This window comes from Odontesthes bonariensis, chromosome 1 (assembly GCF_027942865.1).
Source record: "Odontesthes bonariensis isolate fOdoBon6 chromosome 1, fOdoBon6.hap1, whole genome shotgun sequence".
NCBI classification, from domain to species: domain Eukaryota; kingdom Metazoa; phylum Chordata; class Actinopteri; order Atheriniformes; family Atherinopsidae; genus Odontesthes; species Odontesthes bonariensis.
Genome location: NC_134506.1, coordinates 5,146,236 through 5,172,874, shown reverse-complemented (window position 1 = coordinate 5,172,874; position 26,639 = coordinate 5,146,236). Strand labels below are relative to the sequence as shown.

General features: G+C 42.9%; 1 protein-coding gene across 1 annotated transcript in view; it reads left to right on the top strand.

Annotated features, from left to right (window-relative positions):
• Positions 1 to 26,639, top strand: part of dok4 (docking protein 4) — a 97,975-nt gene that overhangs the window by 38,222 nt on the left and 33,114 nt on the right. Inside the window, exon 2 of the mRNA XM_075466900.1 lies at positions 19,037 to 19,422. Within this exon, the coding sequence (XP_075323015.1) occupies positions 19,357 to 19,422 (66 nt within the window). The 5' untranslated portion in view covers positions 19,037 to 19,356. The remainder of the gene's footprint in view (positions 1 to 19,036; positions 19,423 to 26,639) is intronic.

The window sequence follows — 26,639 nt, the reverse complement described above, 5'->3', positions numbered from 1 at the left end:
GCCCAAATTTCTTTTTCTGTTCCATTTTCTCCCACTTTACCTGCCAAAACAGTTTTTTAAAACAATTGATCAAACTATTTCTGATTTCTTATGGTGTGGAAAGGCTCCCAGGATCCGTAAATCCACACTTCAGAGATGTAAATTCAATGGTGGATTGACACTTCCACATTTCCAACTGTATTATTGGGCAACACATATTCACTTAATTTAATTTTGGTTCAAATCTATGAATCTACCATGGTGCAAGTTGGAGGCACAGTTATGTGTTTCATCCTCCTTACTTGCTCTACTTACCTCTTCTATCCCATCCAATACCTCTGGCTTTACAAATAATCCAGTGGTTCACTCCACACTTAGAATTTGGTATCAGTTTAGGAAGTACTTCCAATTTAAAGGGATAGTTCGCCTCATTTGACATGAAGCTGTATGACATCCCATATTAGCAATATTATTTATGAACATTGACTTACCCCCTGCTGCGTCCTGTGAGCCGAGTTCCAGCCTCGTTTTGGCGTTGACGAAGGTAGTCGGCTAGTTGGCTGGGGTCGCAAAAATAAACCGTTTTGCTTCTCAAAACAATATGCGTTCAAAAGAATAATACATTTGCATCACAAAATCGTTATCCAGAAAAAGTCAGACCTCACAATCGCTTAGCAATATTCTCTCTCTTTCTTCTTATCACTACGGGCTATGTAAACTGTGCAGACCGAAGTGCAGACCGAGCAATCCCCTGCTTCCGAGCAGTAAACACCGTAACAGGTGCGGCTATCGGCAGGTGGCTGTACGCATTGATATGAAGGGAGGCAAAAATAGCGCCAAGCGATTGTGAGGTCTTACTTTTTCCTGCACAACGATTTTGTGATGCAAATGTATTACTCTTTTGAACGCATATTGTTTTGAGAAGCAAGACGCTTTATTTTTGCGACCCCAGCCAACTAGCCGGACTACCTTCGTCAACTTCGCCAAAACGAGGCTGGAACTTGGCTCACAGGACGCAGCCGGGGGTACGTCAATGTTCATAAATGATATTGCTAATATGGGATTTCATACAGCTTCATGTCAAAAGAGGCGAACTATCCTTTTAAGTCAGCATCTACATCAGCTCCTTTACTGAAGATTTATTTCGACCACCGCTTACAGATTCAGCCTTTCTCACATGGCATAATAAAGGCCTGAAATGTTTTAAAGGCCTTTACAAGGATGGTATTTTTCGCAGTTTTACAGATCTCTCAAGAGAAGATCACTTTCATCTCCCACCTTTTCATCTCTTTCGATACTTTCAGATTGTTTCCACTTTTTCCTTCCTCACCGCCTACTCTAATGTGGGAGGTGTTTTTAAACCATGATCCACTTAAAAATCACTTGTCTCTAAGGTTTATAATGAACTCCTGTCTTTTAATTGCTCATCAATTATTAAAGTTAAGGCTGCCTGGGAACATGAACTGGATTTAAACTTGGGGGATGACTGGTGGGACACTGCTCTTAAGGAAATTAACACAAGCTCACCCTGCGCTCGTCTCACACTTATACAGTTTAAAGTATTGTTTAGAGTCCATTTTTCTAAAGCTGTCGCAAATCTATCCCGGTATTTCCGACAAATGCGACAAATGTCATGCCTCATCCTGCAATTTAACCCATACATTCTACTCTTGTCCACTACTCTCTCGCTTCTGGTTGAATTATTTTGATACCATGTCAAAAATACTTACTGTGAGCATAAAAGTCTCCCCCCATGTTGCCATATTCGGGCTCCCAGAAGACCATAATCGGTTTACCTCTAATCAATTAGATATTTTAGCTTTTACTTCCTTACTGGCAAGACGCCACCTTCTTCTTCACTGGAAATCGACTAATGTTCCTTCCAGTAGTCAGTGGCTCAATGACACCATGTCTTTTCTAAAGTTGGAAAAGATCAGATATTCGTTGAAAGGTAACTCTGCTAAATTTTATAACCAGTGGCTTCCCTTTCTTACATTCTTCCACTCTCTCCAGTCCCTGCCCCCGGATTGACGGACCCTCTCTCTTTTATTTATTTATGTATCTACTTTTGGCTTTTGGCTTTATTTATATTATGTAGTTTTAATGCTTAATTATTTTATTATACAATAGAACTTCTAGTTACTTATTTATCATTATTATTATTATGATTTTCTTTGAATTGTGTAATGTCTCGTTCTTGTTCGCATGAAAAAACTTCCTAGCCAAGGCAAGGCAAGGCAATTTTATTTATAGAGCACAATTCATACACAAGGCAATTCAAAGTGCTTCACAGCTACATAAAATCACAAGAAGGCTATAAAATCATTATAAATAAATAAAAAATAAAAATAAAATAATAATAATAATAATAATTATAAAAATTAAAAAACCCATTAACTCATTGGCTGCCAGCCATTTTCAGTGCAGAGAGACCATACTGTAGTGTTTTACAGTATTTTGACTGATTTTCCAAGACCCACAGAAAAGTGTATCTTATGACTATGTACACACCGAAATTACCAAAAGAAAGAGTAGACTCTCTTCTTTCATCAGGAAAAAAAAGTTTGTTTCTACCATTTTCAGTCCTTTAGTAATAGACAATAGAACATAGGTTGGTTTCACCAAAAACAGTTGTTTTTGACCAAAAAATTGAGAAAACAAGCTTTTTTTTGGTGCAAAGTGGCACTGCTGCCACCTTGCGGGTAATTTTGCGAGTATATTCTCTGTTTAGTGTTTACAAGCCTAAGATTTAGTGACAAACTCCGCTAGATTGTTCCCCAGCCCGCTCCGTTAAAAAACGCAATTGACGTCTATAGACGTCTTTGGCAGTCAACGTTTTTTTTTTAAATTGACGTCTATAGACGTCAATGGCAACGAAAGAGTTAAAAAACCCATTAATTAATTAATTTAAAAGTGAAGAGTGCAGATAAAATACTTTCAGGTGTCATATGCACAGCTAAATAGAACTGTTTTCAGCCTGGATTTAAACATTGTCAGAGTTGAGGCCTGTCTCACATCTTCTGGAAGACTGTTCCAGATTTTAGGAGCATAAAACTGAAACGCAGCCTCACCTTGTTTAGTCCTGACTCTGGGCACCAGCAGGAGACCCCTCCCTGAGGTTCTCAGAGCCCGAGTTGGTTCATATGGCTCTAACATGTCAGAGTTGTACTTTGGTGCTGGACCATGAAGAGACTTGTACACAAGCAGAGCTGTTTTAAAGTCTATTCTCTGAGCGACAGGAAGCCAGTGCAGAGACCTGAGCACTGGACTAATATGGTCGTATTTCCTGGTTCTAGTCAGGACTCGAACAGCAGCATTCTGGGTGTACTGCAGCTGTCTTATAACCCGTTTAGAGCCCAGTGAGCAGGCCGTTACAGTAGTCTAACCTGCTGGAGACAAACGCATGGATCAGTCTTTCTAAGTCTGGTTTAGACACTATTCCTTTGATTCTGGCAATGTTTTTTAGATGGTAAAAAGCTGCTGATGTTACTGATTTAATGTGGCTGTTAAAGTTCAGGTCCGAGTCCAATATTACCCCGAGATTTCTAACTTGATAGTTAGGTATTAGAGAGAGTCTCAAGGTGACTGATAACACTTTCTCTTTGTTTCTGTGGGCCACAGACAATGATTTCAGTTTTGTCTGAGTTTAGCTGGAGAAAATTGTTTTGCATCCACACACCGATCTGTTCGATGCAGTGACACAATGTATCTACAGGCCCGTGTTCTCCTGCCGTCAGTGACACGTAGATCTGAGTGTCATCTACATAGTTGTGGTAGGACACATTATAGCTGCGTATTAGCTGGCCTAATGGAAGCATGTACAGATTGAACAGCACGGGTCCCAGGATTGACCCCTGGGGAACCCCACAGGTCATAGCCATTTGGTCTGAGACACAGTTACCAATTTCAACAAAATATTTCCTGTCCTCCAGATAGGACTTGAACCAGTTTAAAGCACGACCAGAGATTCCCACCCAGTCTTCTAACCTCTGTAATAAGATCGCCTGGTCAACTGTGTCAAAGGCAGCACTCAGGTCCAGCAGAACTAAGACTGTGACTTTACTTGCATCTGTGTTCAGGAGGATGTCATTTGTCACCTTGATCAGAGCTGTCTCAGTGCTGTGGTGGGGCCTAAAGCCTGATTGGAAAGTATCAAAAGCATTGTTAGACAGGAGAAAGTCACTAAGCTGTTGGTATACAACTTTCTCTCGGACTTTGCCTAAGAATGGCAGGTTTGATATGGGCCGGTAGTTGTTCAGTACTGTGGCATCAAGATTGCTCTTCTTTAGAAGGGGCTTAATGACGGCGGTTTTTAAGGCCTTTGGAAATGTTCCAATCTGGAGTGAGATGTTGACTAGATGAGCGAGTTGTGGTAACAAACTGCTCAGCACAGACTTTAGGAATCTAGTGGGCAACTCATCAAGGCAGCACGTTGATGAACTCAGACTGCAGATGGTCTCTTCGACTGTTTTTTCAGTAACAGGTGGGAAATGTGTCAGCTCTAGGTGTCTAGCTGGCTGCAGAGTAGTTATTTGTGTTGTGGAAATGATTGCATTTTTAATGCCTTGAAGAATATTGCAAACTCATTACACTTGGATGTAGAAATGAGTTCTAAAGGCAGTGAAACTTAAGGGTTTTCTAATCTGTTTACTGTAGCAAACAGGACACGAGAGTTGTTACTGCAGTTTTTGATGATTTCAGAAAAATAACTCTCCCTTGTTCTACGCAAAGTCTGGTTGAACACACATAGCTTTTCTTTGTAAGTCTCATAATGAACCTGGAGCTTTGACTTGATTTCCGTTCAGCTCTCCGGCACTCCCTTTTCTGTGCCCTAACCGACTCTTCTTTCCTCCATGGCGCCCTTTGCCTACTTTTAACCATTCTAACCTTGATAGGAGCAATGGTATCCAAAACATGTAAGAGACTCGATGTGTAAGAGTTCAACAGATCATCAACATCAGAACACGGGGTTTTCTCAAACCTAATCATTTCCATAAACTGTGTCCCTATTCTGTCATTTATGAGTCTTCCCCGAACAACTGCAGACCCAGCTGCTGGTTTGGGTATAACAGACAGGTCGAAGAAAACACAGAAATGATCAGATAAAGCAACATCGATGACATCCACGTTTGAAATAACAACACCCCTTGAAATGAGCACATCTAGAGTGTGCCCTCTGTTGTGGGTGGGCTCAGTCACATTCTGAGTTCGACCAAACATTTCAAGGACAGCAGTGAGTTCTTTAGCTTCCTTGTTATGGGCTACATCCACATGCAAATTCAAGTCCCCTGTTATGACTAAGCAGTCAAAAGCAGTCCACACAATTGAAAGTAGTTCAGTAAAATCATCAATAAAACAATTCTGTGGTGGTTTATAAATGGTGATGGAAGATTGTTTTATCTCCATTTTGAATGACACAAAAAAACCAAATGACAACTTGTGGGTGGGTATATTGTCCCTGAACATGGCACAAACACCCCCACCCCTCTGGTTTTCTCATGTTTCAGACACAAAATTGAAGTGATGTGGACTAGACTCAATCAGGACTGCATTTGCTGTGTTTTTGTCGAGCCATGTCTCAGTTAAAAACATAAAATCAAGAGTGTGAGAGGAAATAAAACTATTTATCAGGAATGATTTGTTACTTAAAGATCTGACATTGAGTACTGCGTGTTTGAGATTAGTTATAGTTGAACTGGATGCTGTGTTCTTGCAAGGGATATGGATAAGATTTCTCTGATTGGACAGTCTGATTGTCCCTCTCTTCACTCCATCCTTGGACCTCTGGTTGAGATGGTGTTTACCAACACAGAGGCCCTTAGTGTCCTAGACAACAGCATTGACGCTGTTGGAAATGACAACTGTGGGCACCGGTGGTGCGGGCCAAGCTGGGGGGGCTTTGGTCCATGGAGTAGGCCTAGGAGGGAGAGGGGCTCGATGCTTCTTTGAGGATATAATTCTCAATTCTTGCCATGTTTGGCGTGAGAGGAACCAATTTAATACCCGATTTCACCAAGCTTTCAAGATTATCAGGAAATCTCATGGGTGATGATGGAGAAGAGAACGATGGTGAAACATCTCTGGAGGGTGTAGATGCAGCAGGTGGGTCCCAGGCCTGCGGTGAGGGCCGTGGTGAAGGCGATGGTGGAGCTGCTGAATCCTGTGTTCGGGATGCTAGTGGTGACGCTGTGGCTGCTGTGGCTGAATCCTTTGCTGGGTCCTTGGGTGGCGAGGCAGGAGCTGTTCTCTGGCTCCTCTTCTCTCTCGGCGGCAGCACGGGACCCGGTCCTGGCCCTGGTCCTGGCCCTGGTCCTGGCCCTGGCCCCTTCTGATGCCTCAGAGCGTGGAGGAGATTATCTGTCAGTCGTCTCACTCCAACTCTTTTCAGGTCTGAGCCTTTTCTTTGAAACAGATCATCTCTTTGCCAGAAAAGATTAAAGTTCTCAATGAAATGCAGTCCTCTGGACTCACAGACTTTGGACAGCCATGTGTTCAACTGAAGCAGCCGGCTGAATTTGTTGATCCTCCTGTCGATTTTTGGGAGAGGTCCACTTATGAATGTTGGTATTGTCACTTTATCAAGAACAGTTTCTCAAAGTCTTTTTTTAAGATTTCAGACTGATTCTCTCTGATGTCCACTGCACCCACGTGCACAATCAGCTGTTTCACCCCTTGATGTTTTTCCAGTACCTCAGGTAGTAATCTTGTGATGTCAGAGACAGTGGCACTTGGATAGCTGCATTTAACCATTCTGTTAATGTTTATATTAGATATGGCTCCGTCTCCAAGCACAAGAGTATCTTTGACCTTGACACTCGGCACAGTTTCTCTGTCCATCTGCTGCTTTGTACCGTCTCTCTGTCTGTTACACTCAGTCACATTTGGCTCTGACAGTGGTAAAAATCTGTTTGTTAACTTTATTCCGGGTGATGTTACATATCCTCTGTTGATACCAACAGTTTGACGATTCTTCGGCTTAGCACCAAGTCCATTATAACTGTCTTTACAGAGTCTTGGAAAAGACACAGTATCATTTAGCTTTAAGTTGGAGGTAGCAGTTTTTTCACCCTTTCCTTTGGAAGTAAATGTGGACTTCTTACCACTGGATTCCATTGGGAGCGTTTCATGAAGTCCCATTTCAGTTTCTAAGGCAAAAATCCTTTCTTGTAGCGCCCAAATTTCTTGTTGATATATCCGACAGCTTTCACAGGGCATGTTGAAAGGATTGTAGTCACTGGCTCGTCAGATAAGTTGTAAAAATAATAAAAATGATTTAAAAAAGTCTTGGTTCACTTAAAAGAAAAATAATAAAATTATATAAAAGCAAATAAAGCGATAAGCAGCAGGAGGAAGCAGAGACACGTCTGCACTCTTCAGAAGCAGGAAGCAAGCGGGCCCTAGGAGGTAGACTGTATGCCTTGCTCTTAATTCATCGAGATGCACAGTATTTCTGTGTTACCGATGTGTATTTTGCCGATTGGTGTGCAGGGATGGTGTGGTAGTCAATGTGGATTTGACATTGATTCTTGTTTTGATGTGCTTTGCCTCCTAATAAAAATATATATATATTAAAAAAAAAAGTAAAGATTAAGGCACATCCCTCTCAGATAGACAGACTTCACCCCAAACTGTTCTGCATTTAGCCCCTCCACTTTTCATTGTGATCCTTTGGTAAAGTTTGGGTTACATTTAGGAGTATGATTTAGGTTAGGCTGTACATGTACAATGGATGGAGGTCAGTGCAATGTTCTAATAGGAATTGCTGGATATGCAAGTGGGTGTGCATGTGTGTGTGTGCTTGAAGGATGACAGAGCTTGTGTGGCAGCCTGACATTGTTGAAAAACTGTTTAGCATACTAAAATATTCATAGAAGTTTCTGACCAGTTTTTGCCATATCAGCTGCTGTCTGCTAAAATGGGTATCTGCACATAACAGGACAAACTGCTGAACTCAGTGCTTTGTGTTTTACAAATCTAATGATCAGAATAAAAGAGTATCACTATGTATTTTCTATTAAAGGGAGATATTACCAAAATTAAGCAGACACAGAATGAGGGTTACTGGGAGGATGCTTGTCTGGTTAGCTGATATTTCTCCACAGCTACAACTTCATTGTGTGGTTAGCAAACATTAATGTTGTAAATATCCTGAAGATATGTATTAAGACACCATACAGTCATGTTAAAAACACAGAGCAAATGCTGTCACTACTCAGGTTTTTAGGTTTTTACTTATTCATTTTACGTTCAATTCAATTTAAACATAAAAGAACATATTACACTGTTTAATTTTCTGTTTCACAAAAACCATGTTAGCACGCAGAAACATTGTATTAAAAACCAAGTCCACCCTTACTGCTTCCACAGAAATAAAGCAGGTAAGTAATCGCCTGGTGCTACTTAACGCAGTTAAGGATATAGACCTTTGTTTTTTGCATGAGCTGGATGAGAACAAACTGAAATCTACCATATTTGCAAAGCCTCATACTGCTCCACCCACATCTCTTCACCTGCTAGCAAAGAGCTTAAACGTTTTGAATGAGACTTTATAGTTTTTCTCCTCCAAAGACAATGCTATATAGCAGTAATGCAAATAATTCCTCACTTGCTTCCTATCACACACAGCTATCTTTATCTGAAGATAAAATGAAATCAATGAATAATAGTAAGCATTGAGATTAAGATATGAGTGCAAGTCATGTAATGACTATGACTGATGTGGAGCATAGAATCTAGGTGTATATTAACAAGATGAATATGAATATTGATGGCAGTAGTAATATCCAGTGGCAAAGCGTACAGATCCCTGTGTAAGTGAGAAGGTTGCAAAGGAAGCCATGAAAATTAACCAGTCTGATGAACCTATATCATTGACTTTGAGTAAATCAGAAATGAAAGATGCTGCAATTCAGCACAAAATCAAAGAATGATCACAAAAACAGTGGGAAGAAATGAGTACAGGAAGATGGTTGTACAAAATTACAAAGACGTGTGTTACAGGAAGCACAGGGAGAACCAGAAGGGCTGTATTCAGATTAGGATTAGGAATAATACATTTTTTAAAATATGCAACCATATTACAAGAAAACGGAGTAACTGTGACAAAAAATATAGTTTTTTCTTCGTTGGTGTCTCCCAAATGCATGTCTACATGTTAGAACGTTTTTCTGCCACTTGAGGTCAGTCTAGATATGTGGAACAATCTGAGCTGTGTAGTTGTGTTCCGGCTGTTGTTGTTCCTTTAGCTTTGCTCTGTTGTGAAAAAGACAGAAGTCAGAGTGGACAATGATCTGCTACTGTATGTGATGGAGTTAAACTAAGTGATAAGATAATGAAGATTGTCCAGTACAGCTGCTGTCTGTGCTTTTCACCCATACTTCTGCGCTATTTATGTTTTTTGGCACTTTGTGAAAGTGACACAGATAGATGTTTCCATTAGGGTATAAAACTGCTAGTATAAAGGTATAAAACAGCTCTTAAGATATGGCATCACCACACACAATGATGCAAAGGAGGAACAGGTGTTAACCGGTGTTAACAAGGAAGCAACTTTTTCGCTGATATTCTGCAACCAATCTGTGAAAAGGGCTACAGTCAACAAGACTCTACAAGACCTACAAGAATTAAAATAAAAAATGCAGTTGCATCATTTTATCTTATTCTGATGAGATGGTATATAGATCCACATGAAAAAAACACTTATGTACTTCCATTTGGATTCCTCTGGTGTTTTCTGTATCTATGAAAAGGCTCAGTAGTGTCATAACACCTTGAGAAAGACTATAATGAAAATGTGCACACCTTTATCATTCTTCAGACAATGCATGCACAAATTATTTTCCTATCAATGTAACCCTAATATGTTGTGAAAATTTAAAAAGAGGCTACACGATTAACCATCAAAGAAAACGTCCAGTTTCACTGATTCCTCTGTATAATGGCAATTTCTTTTTTAATTTCTATTTTTTTCGTCATCGTCAATTTTTACTATATACTCACATTTACTAGAGGCCTACTTATGGGGTGTTATAAATACCTGCAGCTGTGCGTCTTGCGTAATGACATTGGAGGACCTCTCAAATGAGACTATACACGTTTTGAAGGATTCAAGGAACTTTTATTGTCATACCAGCTCACATTTTAATGTTCACGGTACGAAATTAGGACTCAGGTCCTGGTTTAAGAAGCCTAAATAAATAAGTAGAAAAATCAAGTACTTAGTATAAAAATTAAGTACTTAGAGCAAAATATAACAACAAGAGAAAAAATATATACATAAACAGCAAGAAGCAAAAATATAAACAGTTAAATAGTGAACACATACTAAATACACATGTGAGAGCATGAGGTTGTCCGTAATATTGCACTTATGAGGAATGAATGAAATATTGCACCTTTGGTGGATAAAGTGTTTTAGGTCAGTGTGTGGTGAAGAGAGAGAGAGAGAGCGGTGGGAGTCTACAGAGTACGGCTCGAGTTCAGCAGTCTGACAGCTCAGGGAAGAAGCTGTTTTTGAGCCTGGTGGTCCTGCTCTGAATGCTCCTCAGCCACCTACCTGAGGGGAGGGGCTGAAACAGTCTGTGAAGTCTGTGTGCGGGATGGGTGGAGTTCTTCATGATGCGGAGGGCCCTCCCCCAGCATCGTGGTGTGTAGAGGTGGTGGGAAGGCTGCTCCCCACAGTCCTCTGTGCAGCCTTTATCACCCTCTGCAGAGCCTTCCTCTCAGCAGCTGTGCAGCTGCCGTCCCACACGGTGAGGTGGTGCAGGTGCAGAGGACGCCCTCCACCGCACAGTGGTAGAAGCTCCTCAGAACCGAGCTCCCAAGTCCAGCTCTCTGCAGCTTCCTGGGGAAGTAGAGACGCTGGTGGGCCTTCCTGACCAGACGGGAAGTGTTGGCCCTCCAGGTGAGGTCATTGGATATATACACACCCAGGTACCTGAAGCTGGACACCACTTCCACAGCTGCTCCTCCGATGTGCAGGGGAGGGAAAGGGCGCTTGTCCTTTCTGAAATCCACCACCATCTCCTTGGTCTTCTTCATATTGATGCAGAGGTTGTTTTCTCTGAACCAGTTGTTCCACCTCCTCTCTGTATTTGGACTCATCATTGTTCGTGATGCATCCCACTACTGCTGTGTCGTACGCAAAATTCATTGTCTCCGGTTCCCTCTCCTGCCAAGTCGTCGGATGTCCGGCCGCCCGCCGGATGGTCTCCGGCTCCTCCTACTGCTACGCCGTCGGAGGTCTGGGCGCCAGCCAGACCACCGCCTCCTGCCGCCACGCCGTCAGAAGTCTGGCCGCCCGCCAGACCACCGCCTCCTGCCGCCACACTGTCGGAAGTCTGGGCGCCCGCCAGACCACTGCCTCCTGCCGCCACACCTCCTGCCGCCACACCGATGGAAGTCTGGCCGCCAGCCAGACCACCACCTCCTGCCGCTACGCCATCGGAAGTCTGGCCGCCCAGCAGACCACCGCCTCCTGCTGCCCGAAGCCGGTACTCTAGCCGCAAGCCTGTTCGGCCACTGCAGCCACGCCATCGGAAGTCTGGCCGACCACCAGACCACCGCCTCCTGCCGCCCGAAGCCGGTACTCTAGCCGCATGCCTGTTCGGCCACTGCAGCCACGCCATCGGAAGTCTGGCCGCCCACCAGACCACCGCCTCCTGCCGCCCGAAGCCGGTACTCTAGCCGCATGCCTGTTCGGCCACTGCAGCCACGCCATCGGAAGTCTGGCCGCCCACCAGACCACTGCCTCCTGCCGCCCGAAGCCGGTACTCTAGCCGCATGCCTGTTCGGCCACTGCAGCCACGCCGCCGGTTGTCTGGCCCCCTGTCTGACCGGCTTCGAGCCCCTCCCTCCCACCCTCAGAATTTCTGGGTCGTCTGGGATCCGCCCCTTGAGGGGGGGGCTCTGTCATGCCATGGGACTTATGTTTTTAGTTATCATGTTTTAGGTTACGTTTTTGTGTTCAGTTCATGTCTTGGTTTTGAGTTTTTAGTTTTGTCATTGTTTTCCCCCTTACTTCCCTCACTCAGGTAATTAGTTAATTCCCCTCACCTGTCTGTCATTGTCACCAGCTGCACTCCCTCTCCAATCACTCCCAGCTGAATCCGGCTCAGCTGCGCCTTTGGTTTGTACTTTGTTTTTTTATTCCTGTGAATAAATCCAGTTTTCTTTTGAAAAGTCCGCATCCGTGTCCTACCATCCTCACCCCAAACCTGACAGCTTTAGGCGTCATGAGTGAGGGATTTCTGGTGGAGTTCCCTGTATTTCTGATGGAGAGGGACTGTGCTGTTTCCATTGGAGCTACTGCCCGATGAGAGACAGAGGCTGTCATGTTATATTGTATTAGGTGCGGGCTCTCGAGTAATGCGAGTAAGTGTAGTATTATAATAGGGCAGCCATCTTGGCTCTGCCCTCAAAAGAAGTATTAGAACAGAGCGGCCATGTTGGCATAATAATTGCTGTGGGAGACAGCTGTGTGCAGGGCTCTCAAGTTTTCAAGTTTGCTTGGAGTGAGATTCGGGTGGGGCAGGGGCCGGCCGTGTGCGCGGGGGGTTTCTTTCGTTTTTTTTGCGGGGGGGTGGTCCCTTGCAGTATCCCATCGCCATAAACTAGCTACTTAAAGAACAAAGAAATTGTTTTATTTATACCAAAATCACAAATCTTCACTTTTACACAAAATTTTGCTATATTTTAAAATAAATTGTTTTAGGTATGCAAAGTCTTAACAAACAAAAAAACAGACAAATTAAATTAAGAAAAACAAACATAACCCCAAATGGGCCCCTTGAGCAGTCCCTCTCTGTGTGTGTTTGTTTATGAGTGTTGTAAGTGTTTGTGGCAGATTTTGATGCTTGATGACTGATATTGGGGGCTCCCATTTAAAGCACTGTGGCTCAATGTCAGTCATTTTCACAGTCATGATGGATGACAGAGTTCCATTCAGAGCCAACGTGTTCCTGGTCTTGGTTTTATTGAGCCCCACCATGGAAAAAACCCTCTCTGCATCAGCATTTCAGTGCGGCAGAACTAATACCAGTTTGGCAATTGTAGATAGCCTTATTGGGAATCTGCTCATACCAGTCACCTTTGAAAAAAATTAACCATGGAAGCCTAATTACACTCCTACATATTTTTCATTTTTCATTAAGTTCCTCATGTTAAAGGGTGTGTGCTGAATATTTAGACCTACTACTCCAACGAACACTTTAATCGGCAGGTATTGGTCTTTTACAAGGAGTAGGAAAACTATAGTAACTAATAAAAGATTCAAATAAATGAAAATATGACCTGCTGATGATCCTGACGATTCTCTTCCACCTCCAGCTTGTCTTCAACTTCTGCACGCATTCAGAGCATAATAGGTTATGTCCACTGTGCATTCATGAAACGTGTGCTTGCAGCTGAAAGCTATTTCAGACCTCACCCAGCAACAAGAAATTCTGTTTTCTGATTGGCTGAGAAATTCTATTTTGTGATTTGCCGATGGGTTGCTAAATCAAGACAGCTGTACCAGAGCTATAGTTCTGAGCTGTACCAGCGCACAGTAACCTGCCATTGACTCGTTTATAGTATAGGCCATTAGAATTTCTGTGCGACGAAGTTGATCATTTCTCAGCGTGAGAAATGGCATGTGTGGCGTGTGAGCGTGTGAACTTGTTGAAATGCGTGTGTTTCACGCTCATTGCGTGAGACTTGAGAGCCCTGGCTGTGTGTGTAAGAAAGACAGGAGCCAATTGACAGAAGGGCCATCACTTTGTGTCCTTATGACCTTGGGGTTTAATACTGATGCGTATGTCTCAAGCAAAAGGTTGCTGTTTGAAAGGTATAAGTGATATTTGAAAAATTCTTGAATTGTAAGCGCCAGAAGGGATGGCAGAAGCCACTGGTGGAATTTTTATTCTGCTCCTATATCTTTCTCCTATATGTTTGGTTTTTATGGCAGTTTTAATATTATTCCTTCACATTGATTTTATGTGGCAGCCTGTTTATAATGGCTGGGCATGGGAACTGGAGTGGTGGCTCTCTGCGCTCAGAGGTGATTTATGAGAAATCTGTGAGGCCAAGCTCAATGAGGGTGAAAGAGGACAAAAATACTGTTTTAAAGTAAAAATTTGTCTAGAGCAGGCAGATATTTTGGACGTGAGAGGTGTTTGTTCGAGGAATATTTCTTTTAATGAAATTAGAGTGGGAGGAGCATGAGAGGCATTTTTCATTCTTCCTAAAAACGTAAACTGCTGTTGTTTCAAAGCTGTATAATATATCAACAAACCCTTTAGTGCATTTGAAGTTGAGTCTTTCCTGTCACATTTAAACTTTGAATGATGTCTCTGTGATGCCATATGGCTGAGTTATGAGGCCTCCAAAATGCTCGTTGAGCACCAAAAAGCCCTCGTTTTGTGGTTTTCAATGCATTTCTGCAAAGGCAAAATTCCCATTTTTCTGGAATTCCTTTCAAGTAATGAAAGCCAAAAATGATAGCACACTATTCCCGATTGTTGCGCACGCAACGGTGTGCTTTTTATGCCGGTCGGATCAACGGGGCGGGACTAGTAATGCTCAGAAATTCGTGACGGAAAAATAAGAGTCCAACACAATAGTAATATGTAATATGTAATATGCAATAGTAATATGCCTTTGGCATTGGCTTTTCACATTCCTGTTCCCGCTCCAGAGGTGGTCCAGAAGGGCTCACCTCCGCCTGTTCCTGTTCCCGGGAGGGAACCCTAAAAGGCTTGCCTCTGTCGGATCCTATTCCAGTCTCCATGGGAGCCCTGATGGGTTGCACCTTGGGGTAATAATTCAAATAAGGAAGAAAAACTCTTTGATGTGAAGATCATGGCTCTCAGAACCAGTGTGATCACTTTTCTAGTTGCACTCGGTGTATTGCAATATACAATTATTGACTATATTAATAATATAAAAATAATTAAATATTATTATTGTGTTGATAGTTCAGATTGTTGTTGTTCTATTGATATTGTGATAGAAATTATATCTTGAATGTTTTTGGCCACAATAGTCATGTTGTGAAAATATGATATCTTTAATCAGAATCAGAATATCTTTATTGTGCCATCCCTGCGATTGTTGCATTGTCCACACTACATGACTGGGTTTTCTTTTGTTCAGGAATGTTTCTGGTAAAACTTATGTTGTTGCAGAAGAGCTACCCTCAAATTTAGAAAAAGTATCAGCTTGGCTCGATGCTTAAAAACCATCTGCACCTGAATGTTAGAATGAAAGGAGATCTCATTTAGCAAGAGGCAGAGAGGAAATATGTAGATATCGTTTTAAACTCTCAGCTAAATTTGACATTTTCACATGTATCATATGGTTTGACTGTCTGGTCTCAGACCTGCTTCAGGTGGAAATGATAAAGTCTCAATTTGTAAAACCTTTTTCTTCCTCTGACAAGTTTTTCTGTTAAAGGAGCAAATATTTTATTTTTTACATATTATTTTCACATTCTGTACATGGGGTGTCTGCTTAACCCACTACCCCACCGACCACCCCGGGGGAAAAATATTTTAAAAGCGCTACCTGTTCATTTGAAATCTTCTGAACTTTAACTCTCTAACTGTCAGTGTGGGGTGGGTTTGAAGGACATGGATGCAGATATTCAAATTAGCAAAGTAGATTTATTTTACAAAACAAAGTAACAAACAAAAGGTGCGGCTGAGCCGGATGCAAAAACCTGAACTGTGGAAAAATTATTTAACAAAACAAAACACTTGGCATAACATGGCAAAAAGACTTAACTGTGGCGTGGCGTGGCATGGATGGTGACGGGGAAGGAGCTCACAAAAACTGAAAGGGAACCTGGAAACTAAATACTGTGGAGGGTGATTAGGGATTGAGTGCAGCTGATGGGGAAAACACAGGTGAGGGACGTGAGGCTGATGGCAGGGCAGGAGAGGGTGACATGACATAAACTAAACACAAGACCTGAACCTGAAACATGAGAACCAAACTAAGACATGACTAAAAACCAAATATGACCTAAAACATAAAACTCAAGACATGAGTCCATGGCGTGACACTAAGAGAGCTGTTAAATCTTAATTCAGCAACTTATATTAGTATCTAGTTTTCAACATTGTGTTCCTAACTGGACTTATTTTGTATATTTTATTACTTTGTATCTCTTCACTATGATACTTACATTGAAAAACTGTTTTCAGATTATCCATGTACTTTGGGATCTCTCTCAATCAAATAAATAAAAATAAAAAAAACAATATTTGCTATTGTAAAAACTTAACTTCTATTATTATTGTGAACTTGTATACTAAATAACTATATGTAACTCATATACTCTTATATAGGTCAATGATCAACCACAAAACGTATTGTTTGGACTGTCCTCACACTCGGGGGTGAATGAGAGAGGAAGGAAGCAGGTTTGAGATAGCTTAATGCTGAGTCACTATGACCCAAGCAGAGGAGCCTCAGCTCACCCTTTACTTGTGATTTGGGCGGTCCCAGATGCCTTCAATAGGATCAATGCACAACAACCTTTCACTCATCTAGTCAAAGCAGCAACAACCACAGCTCAAAGTTACACAACTTAGTCATAGCTACTCAACAGTGTGAATGTTGTTTTTATTGTTTCATCAAATGTTGTGGATTTAAAGAAAAAGGACTTCTAATGGTTATTTTCCTCAGTTTGGGATCTATTGAATTAATCAAAGATCTAATTGATAGTTAGGACATGGCATATTGAGATAATCTTTTGGTGATTAGAAAGTATTTATGACAAAGCTAAAGCTATCAGGTAAAATGCTGAAAACCAATACATATTTAACTGGGAACTTTATGGAGCAGTATGGTGGTTTGGAGATTAGCACTGACCTCTAACAGCAAGTGTTTGGAACTTTTAAGCTTTCTGATTAAATTATTATTTACTGTGATGCTGCTCAGCTGATCTTGAGTTGGAGACTTGGCTCTCATGCCAAGCTTCCAACTTTCTGTTGATCTTTCCCTTTTTCCATAATCTTTTATATGGGTCTGTTAGTAGTAATCACAACTCAGTAGTGATATCTTGATAATTATACATCACTCGGACTTATCTGTTTTTGTTGATAAAGCAACATTTTCATGATTAATCAAACTGATGACACTGGACCCATGGCTCTCAGCTGCTCTGCCTGTTTATTACATTTTACTGATAACTTCAACTTTCCCTGGGACAGTTGACACCTTTTTAAGACAAATGTAATTTGCCTGAACAAATTGGGAACAAAAACTTTTCACCTTGATTAATTTTACTACATCAATCATCTATTTACTCAGGGACAAGACAAAAGCTGATTTACAACAGGAGCAAAGAAAACACCATTTAGCAGGAACCCTGGAGGAGAGCTGCCTCAGCCCAAAACCTTTGAGGAAGATCCTCCTCCATCTCCTATCACCTGCCACTTTACAGGATTCACCTTCTCCAACTAGATAGTCCACACTCTATGTTTATTATATTGTCAATACATCTACAGTGTTTGATTCAATTAAATTCTGTTTTATTTATATAGCACCATATCACAACGAATGTCATCTCAAGGCACTTCAATGATATAGTCCAATCCCATCCAATTAGAGTCCAATTCATTGTAATCATAATCCAATCAAATCCAATTAATTAAATTCAAAATTAGTCCAATTCATTCATATAGAGCCAATTCAAAAACAATTTCCTAGCTAAGGAAACCAACAGATTGCACCGAAAATCTCCCGTCCTGAGCGTGCCTGAGGCGACTGTGGAGAGAAACGACTCCCTTTTAACAGGAAGAAACCTCTGGCAGAACCAGACTCAGGAAGGGTGGCCATCCGCCTCCATCAGCAGGGGTTTGAGAAGACAGAAAAGAGGGGACAACAAACACCGTAACACCATTCAAAGGATATCTGTTGGAACAGGGAAACACGAGTTAATGACCACAATAATGTCACATGTACATAATATCATTTGAGAAATTAAACAGGGGAAAAAGAGAGTAAAGTGAGGAAAGGTGTGACAGATGAGCTCCCCCAGCAGTCTAGGCCTATAGCAGCTTAACTATGGGATGTTTCAGGATCACCTGAGCCATCCCTAACTATAAGCTTTATCAGAAAGGAAAGTTTTAAGCCTGGTCTTAAAAGTGGAAAGGGTGTCTGCTTCCCGGACATTTACTGGCAGCTTATTCCACAATAGAGGGGCCTGATAACTGAAGGCTCTGCCTCCCATTCTACTTTTAGAAACTCTGGGAACCTCAAGTAAACCTGCAGTTTGGGAACGAAGTGCTCTGTTAGGAAAATATCTTACAATGAGATCTTTAAGATATGATGGAGCTCGGTCATTAAGAGCTTTATATGTGAGGAGAAGAATCTTAAATTCTATTCTAAATTTAACAGGGAGCCAATGAAGAGAAGCTAAAACTGGAGAAATATGATCTCTGCTGTTAGTTCTCATCAGAACTCTGGCTGCAGTATTTTGGATCAGCTGGAGGCTTTTCAGAGAATATGTGGGACAGCCCAATAATAAAGAATGACAGCAGTCCAACCTTGAAGTAACAAATGCATGGAGCAGTTTTTCTGCATCACTCTAAGACAGGATGTTCCTGATTTTAACAATATTACGAAGATGAAAGAAGGCAGTCCTAGAAACCCGTTTTATATGTGCGTCAAAGGATAAATTCTGGCAAAAAAATTACTCCAAGGTTCCCCACTGTAGTACTAGAAGCCACTAGATAATGCCTCATCTCAAATAACTGTTTGTGTGTTATAGCCACGTCTTAGTGCTACATACTATATACTTTTCATTCATAAGGTATGTGTATACAGTATAAAAGCAAGCTTACACAAGGTTATTTAATTAAATTAATTCACACAAGGGAATAAAGGCAAATATAGTCAACCAAATGGTCACATGCACCCAGCCTCTACACTTGCCCACAGTGTAAAGTGTGCGCCACCAACATAAATAATGGACGATTCTGTTGTGCTTCTCACTCTTCTATGAATAATGTATATGCATACATCCAATTCTACCTGTCTTTTTTTTCCTCTATCTCTTTGTCCATTTTAGCCTGAGAGGAAGAATGCGAGAAGAACTTCTGATGAGTGAATTAAAGGGGGACTAAGAAAACAACAAGAATAATAGGAATGAGGGACACAACAAAAGAAAATGTAAGGAAAAGTTAAAGGAAAGAAGGGAATATTAGAGAAGAAACAAACATTAGGAGGAGGATACACACAAAGACTTGAGAGACACGGACGAGACTGAAGGTGAAAGATACTGGAAGCTTTGGAAAAGTTGGAGAGGAAAGCTCAGGACTGGCTGACGGAGGGGAAGAACCTTCTGGATGGTCACCATAGCTGTAGCCAGTAGGCTAACCACCTCCGAAGATGGCCTCCAACTTCAATGACATCGTCAAGCAGGGCTACGTACGCATGCGCAGCCGTAAGCTTGGGGTAAGTTTGTGTGTTGTATCTCTGTTGATGTTTTGTAACTTTTAAAAGAAAACATCACTGTTTGACTGTTTACCCTTCACTGCACACTTCAAAAGATTGCATTTTACCTCAGCTTTTGATTGTTTACATATATCTGTTTATATTTATATATGATATAAATTAGATAGATAGATAGATAGATAGATAGATAGATAGATACTTTATTGATCCTGAAGGAAATTCAAGCATCCAGTAGCAAAACATAATAAAGTTTATACAATTATAAACAATTTAAAAAATAATTTAAAAAAACAATTTAAAAACATAAAGTGACCGTACAGATAGTAAGGAAATACACAAGTGCCATCACTTAGAGCTGTTGTACAGCCTGATGGCCAGAGGAACAAAAGAGTTTTTGAGTTTGTTGGTGGAGCAGGATTGAGACACCAGTCTGCCACTGAACACACTCCTCTGCCTGATGAAGGTGTTGTGCAGAGGGTGGTGGGCGTTGTCCACCATGGACAGCAGTTTGTCCAGGGTCCTTCTCTCTGCCACTGTCACCAGAGAGTCCAGCTCTGTGCCCACCACTGAGCCAGCTCTCCTCACCAGTCTGTCCAGTCGGGCAGAGTCCCTCTTCTTGCTGCTACCTCCCCAGCAAACCGCAGCGTAGAAGAGGACGCTGGCCACCACAGACTGGTAAAAGAGCTACAGCAGTTTTTTGCAGATGTTGAAGGACTCCATCCTTCTCAGGAAGTACAGACGGCTCTGTCCTTTCCTGTGTACAGTCTATGTTAGCTGACCAGTCCAACCTGTCATCCAGCTGCAGCCCCAGATATTTATATACACCTCCACATCAACCCCCTCGATGGACGCAGGTTGGAGCTGTGGTTTTTTCCTTCTGAAGTCCACCACCATCTCCTTGGTCTTGGAGGTGTTCAGCTGTAGGCGGTTGGACTTGCACCACCCCGCAAAGTCCTCAACCAGGCTCCTGTACTCCCCCTCCCATCCATCCTTGATACAGTCAACTATCGCAGTGTCATCTGAGTATTTCTGCATGTGGCAGAGCCCAGAGTTGTACTGGAAGTCAGATGTGTACAAGGTGAAGAGGAAGGGAGAGAGCACAGTGCCCTGTGGTGCTCCGGTGCTGCTAACCACAGTGTCCGACGTGCAGTTCTTCAGTCTGACGTAATGTGGTCTCTCTGTGAGGTATTCTGTAATCCATCTCACCAGGTGTGAGTCCACCCTCATCTCTGTCAGCTTGTCTCTCAGCAGAAGGGGCTGGATGGTGTTGAAGGCGCTGGAGAAATAAAAAAACATGATTCTCACAGCACCACTCTCCTTGTCCAGATGAGAGTAAGCTCTGTGTAGCAGATAGAGGATGGCATCCTCCACGCCCACCTGCTCCTGGTATCCAAACTGCAGTGGATCCTGTGCAAGATGGACCTGGGGTCTGAGGAGATGGAGCAGCAGCCGTTCGAAGGTCTTCATGATGTGTGATGTTAGTGCCACTGGTCTGAAGTCACCCGGCTCCCTGGGATGTTTCGTCTTTGGAACAGGGATGATAACCGAAGTCTTCCAGAGCACAGGGACCCTCCCCAGATGAAGGCTCAGATTGAACACATGCTGTAGCGCAGGGGTCTCCAACCTTTTTCCCTCCGAGAGCTACTTTAACAAAATAAAAAAGGCAGAGAGCTACTCGTGTTTTGTAATATTTGTTATCGTATCTCATTTTGAACAAACAAACTCAATAAGCCTTCTTTTCCTGAAAATTTACAATATGTTACTGTCCACATCTCACATTCTGTATTAAAACATCAAATAAAGAACAAAAATTGCATTCACAATAAAAACCATTTAGTTCAGTTCAATATTGAGCAGTGAAGGTGTGTGTGTGTGAGTGTGAATGTGTTCAGAAGTTCAGCCTTTTTAGCTAGTGAGATGACTGACACTGCAAGGAGTCAACAAGAGAGGTGTATGCTGGAGTGTATCCACTTAAGTTCACTCTTATGGAGTCATTTAAATGTTCATCACTCAGTCTCGTTCTGAGCTTTGATTTCAGGACATTCATGTCAGAAAAAGCTGACTCACAGAGGTATGTAGACCCAAACAAAGCAGACATTTTCAGAGCTGCTTGGTGACGATTTTCATAATTTTATGGCTCTACCAAGCTCCAGAAATGTTGTGAATGCTGCTGAGACTTTAACTGCATATTGTTTTGAAGGTTTATAACTTCCATTTCCATTTCCACAGGATCGACACAGAAAAGTTCAGCCATCTGTCCTGAAATCTCACTTATGTCCACATTCATGAAAGGGTTGGCCATAAATGTCACACAGGGCTCAAGTTTCTCAAAGTCACTGAATCTGTCAGCAAACTCCTGTCCAAGCCTTGATAAGAGGTCACAATACTTGGACACATTTAAAACGCTGGCTGCACCTGTGTGACTGTCCAGCATCTTTGAGATAGAGGGGAAGTGTTGAAATCTTACCCTTTTCACTTGCTGAATGTACAATGACAGTTTTGCACTGAACGCCTTGACAGCACTGATCATGTCACATATATTTTTACCTTTGCCTTGTAACTGTAGGTTCAGGTGGTTAATTTTCTCAGTTACATCGGTCAGGAAACCAAGATCAAGTAGCCACTCTGTAGTACCTTGCCCCGACTTAGCCATCTGACCTCGGTGTGAAGGAGGAGATCCCCATACTCCGCAGAGCATTCCTCCAGGAACAGCTTGAAGCTCCGGTGTTGCTTTGCCTTTGCTCGAATGGAATTGATGATCCTGATAACATGCGTCATGACATGGTCAAATCCCATCACTTTTGCGCATATAGCCTGCTGATGAATGATGCAATGATAGTTCAAAAACTTTGGTAAGTCCAGGTCCGCTTTGCAGTGCGCAATAAATCCGGAGTGACGACCTTTCATTGCAGGTGCACGCGTTAATGTCCGATTCAAGCTGTTTTGCCGCATCCGCAGACAGCGCAGACACTCTCCTTGCCATGGTATTGGCGCCAAGCTGTACATCGGCAATAGCAGACAAAATGTCCTCCTTATTTTTATGGTCCCTGAATAACGTTTCAGCCACCGCGGTCATGGCCTCCTTCACGATCCCGCCATCGGTGAACGGCTTTTTGCGCTTTGTTAAAATGTGCGCCACTTTAAACGAAGCCTCTGTTGCTGAATTGGCTTTCTTTGTCAGTTTGGTGAACAGAGACTGTTACCGTCGAAGCGTTGTCTTCAGCTCCGTTATCTTGTCTTTTCGTAGACTGCTACCCGCAGGAAAGTCCCGCGAAAAGTTGCCGTGGACTTTGGTGAAATGGCGCTCCACATTACACCTTTTACCGACCGACAAGCTGGCACCGCAGATCAGACACACACCTGTCGCTAACGTTGGTAAAACAAAATTCTGTCTCCCACTCTTGGTGAAAATGGTACGTTTTAATCCGCTTGTTGGTTTGTCCACTTGTTGTCGCCATCGTAAACTCCTTCTCACTAGCCTAGCAAGCCAGACCTGTACAGCTTTTTATTGACGCTGGATAGCAGTGTGGGCGGGATGCAATAGGATGGCACAAAAACCAATCAGAGCGTCGTCCCACCAACGGAGCAAGCTGGTAAATTAAACTTTTACCGTACCCGGTGAGCAAAACTCCGAAAACGTCCTTTTTTTTTCAAGAAAAATTTAACTGCAGTTATCTGTTCGTCTCGCAAAGAAAACTGTATATTGAAATCTTCTAGAGTCGCTGCCAAAGCCAACTCGAAAGACTGTTCGCTGGGCGCAGCCATTGTTTACCTCTCTCTGGAACTACACACTGAAACGTCGCACCTCTGTCGTCACAGGTAGCCCGGCCTCCGACCCCGCTCCTCACGATTTGATTGGCCCGATTAAGTTTCGATTTTCAGCCTCGCAAAACGACCACAAGTGACTACACCAGCCCGGGAGCAAATTCAATTTGCAGTCGCTAGGGGCGTCTAGATTTCTAGGCTACCTTCTCACATCACCACTGACACTGAATTTTTCATTGGCCCTTTGGCGAGCTACTTGGAAAGGGGCGGCGAGCTACTGGTAGCTTGCGAGCGACGTGTTGGAGACCCATGCTGTAGCGGCTCCCCCAGTTCAGCAGAACAGGCCTTGAGCATCCTTGGATACACTTTGTCCGGGCCCGCTGCTTTCCCTGGGCGCAGCCTCCTCAGCTCTCTGCTCACCTGCTCCTTGGCGATAGTGAAGAGCAAGGGGGTTGAACTGTCTGTGGTGGTGGTGGTGGGTAGGGAGTTTGAAAAGTCCACGGTGGTGGGTAGGGGGGTTGAAATGTCCGTGGGTGGACGTGATGGGGGTGTGAAGGGTGTGAAGTGGGCAGTCACTGGCTGTGGGAGTTGGAGAATCAAACCTGTTAAAAAACAGGTTTAGCTGGTTTGCTCTCCCAGCATCCCCCTCATCTGTGCTGCTGCCCTTCTTCTTGCAGCCTGTGATGGTTTTCATACCATCCCAGACCTCCCTCATGTTGTTACGCTGCAGCTTCTGTTCCACCTTCCTTCTGTATTCCTCCGTTGCCTCTCTCAGCCGGACCTTGAGTTCCCCCTGTATGCGCTTCAGCTTGTCTCTGTCTATGGGGTGAACAATGGCGGCTCGTCCCGTTGTTTGGACTGCAAGCAGCTTCTCCTTTGAATAAAAAAGTTGTCCGCCGCTGTGTTGCCGATAAGAAGACATCGTATCCATAGGATATATAAAGTACTACACAGCAAGTGCAAAAAAACAAAAACACACTTGAAACGCTAAAACGACACTACACGTGCGGAGCTACTGGATCAGCGTCTTGCTCGCGCCGGCGCCAGAAGACGAAAAGGAATTGGCTGCATTTATCTAGTCCAAATGACATCCTGATGTCTTTGCTGTATATCCCAGTGAGGTATATGAGTGAGTTGATGAGTGAGTCGCTCAGTCGTGAGATACAGCTTGATGTCATGCATGTAGAGGAGGTAGCTGATGGTTGCTCCACTTCGGAACCGGTATCCATAGCTACTCTTTGTGATGATGTGACTGAGAGGGTTCAGGCCTATGCAGAACAGCGGTGGGTACAGAACATCTCCTTTGTAGATTCTGCACTTGATGTTATTTGGTGCAACTGGCTTGGAATTGGCCTCCAAGGTTATCTTCCATAGTCCCATTCAGTTCTTGATGAAGGCTCTTATGCCCCTTTTCCACCGAACATTTTTGTACCAACACAGCTCTACACGGTCCCACTCTACCCTGGTTGGGAGCTTTTCCACCGCGGGTTGAAGGTGGGACCCGTTACAATTTTGAGCCCCGGCAAGTACCTGCTTCAGAGGTGGGTCTAGTAGGTACTTGTCGGTGCTAAAACGTCACATGATCAGTGCTGTCCACTGATTGGTCAGGTGAAATTACGTCATACACGCAACGAAGCTCGGGGAGCTTTATGTATGAAACACCCGCCATGTATGAAAACACAACTGCGAGAGAACCAGAGAATAAACAGAATTGTGAAGATGGAAGACCAGAGAAAGAAAGCCAACCCATGGACAGTGAGCGAGGTGCAGACCTTTCTGTGTGTGGTGGCTGAGGACCGCGTGCAGAAGGAACTGGACGGAGCGACATGAAATGAGAAGGTGTTCCAGGATATAACCAAGCTGATGGCTAGCCATGCTATCACCGGAATTCTCAGCAGTGCCGAGACAAGCTGAAGAGCTATTACCGGCAGGTAAAGGACCACAACAGCCGGAGTGGGTCAAACCGAAAGACATGGAAGTGGTTCGACCAAATGGACGGCATTTACGGTCACAGCCCGGCGAACTGCATGGATACGGCGACGTCTTTGTTGGAGGCGATGAAAAATGGTAAGTTGTTCTTATCCCATTGGTGCAACGCATATGTCTTAACAAATGCATGTTTTATATCGTAACAAATACATGTTCAGTCTTTAACTTGTGTAAAACGTTACACAGGTGTCTCATAAGTTGTTCTGAGTGAGCTAGCAAACAACGCTGTTTTGGAATGCTAGCACAGTGTCTCACCTATGCGGTTACGTGTATGCGTTTCGTATGTTCACACTTTTTATTTTTTTTCACTCAAGACTTGGTTTGTGCAACCGATGAGTGTTCGGTTGCTGAGGTCAGCGAAGATCCTCCAATCCTGCAGGCTTCAGAACCGACAATGGCATCGCAATCTGCAGCTGAGGCAACAGCTGATCTGCATTCCACCGGCACCAACCTGGCGTCGCCTGTATCTGAGAGAACTCCTGCTGTTTACTTTTGTGCTGTCTTTTTTAATAAAGAGCTTGGTTTAACTAAACAATATGGATTGTCAACTGCATTACACATTACACTCGATCTTGTGTTTACTTTTGACTAACCGCGGCGTGACACTTTGTAGTCACCTGAAACCGACGTCACGTTAGTGGTGAACGGGCCGACTCCGCCCACTTCCAGGCCACAGTTTGGGTGGAAAAGGAAATGTTACTGGTGCCGTGTCGTGTAGTGTAGTGTTGGGCTATATCGAACCGAGTAGAGTAGGGCTAGCTTGGCGGTGGAAAAGGGGCATTAGTGTTCAGTTCGATGTTGGTTTTGGGCCTGTCTGATACTGTAGACCCAGGCCTTTATGGATCAGCTGTGAACACGTTAAGCCAAAATTCCATTCCAACACTTCATATCAACTAGCAAATATCAGTTATCTTAAAACCTAGATAAAATAAAATCAGCACCACAGGTCTTTTTTTTTTCTAATTCAACCCATTAAAAGAGGGTTATTGTGCTGATGAGAAGTAGAATAATTACATGTTTCTCTTAAAACAATGCTGAATGCAGCAGATGATTATCAGGACTACTTGAACAAGTAGATTTACTGAAGAAAGGAGAATGGTATTGGCAAATTGTTTTAGCATGACTTTGTGTGTTTGTGTTTTTTTTCTTCATGTTTTGCTTTTGGACTTATTACTCGGAGATTAATTACTAGACCTACTTCAAATGTGGTCTTAAGACATTATGAATCGCTCATATCTCATCCGAGCAGCATCAAATTTACACGGTGTAATCTCTTTCAAGCCCTGAACAGAACTGTATGCCTATACATTGCCAATGCCATAGCCACATCCACTGACAACAGGAAGTAATAGTTTTCAGTTCATGACTTACAAGCTCTCGATGAGTAACCGCTCACCAGAGGTGTCAAAAGTACCTAGATCCTTTACTTAAGTAGAAGTATAGATACTGGGGTTCAAAATTAC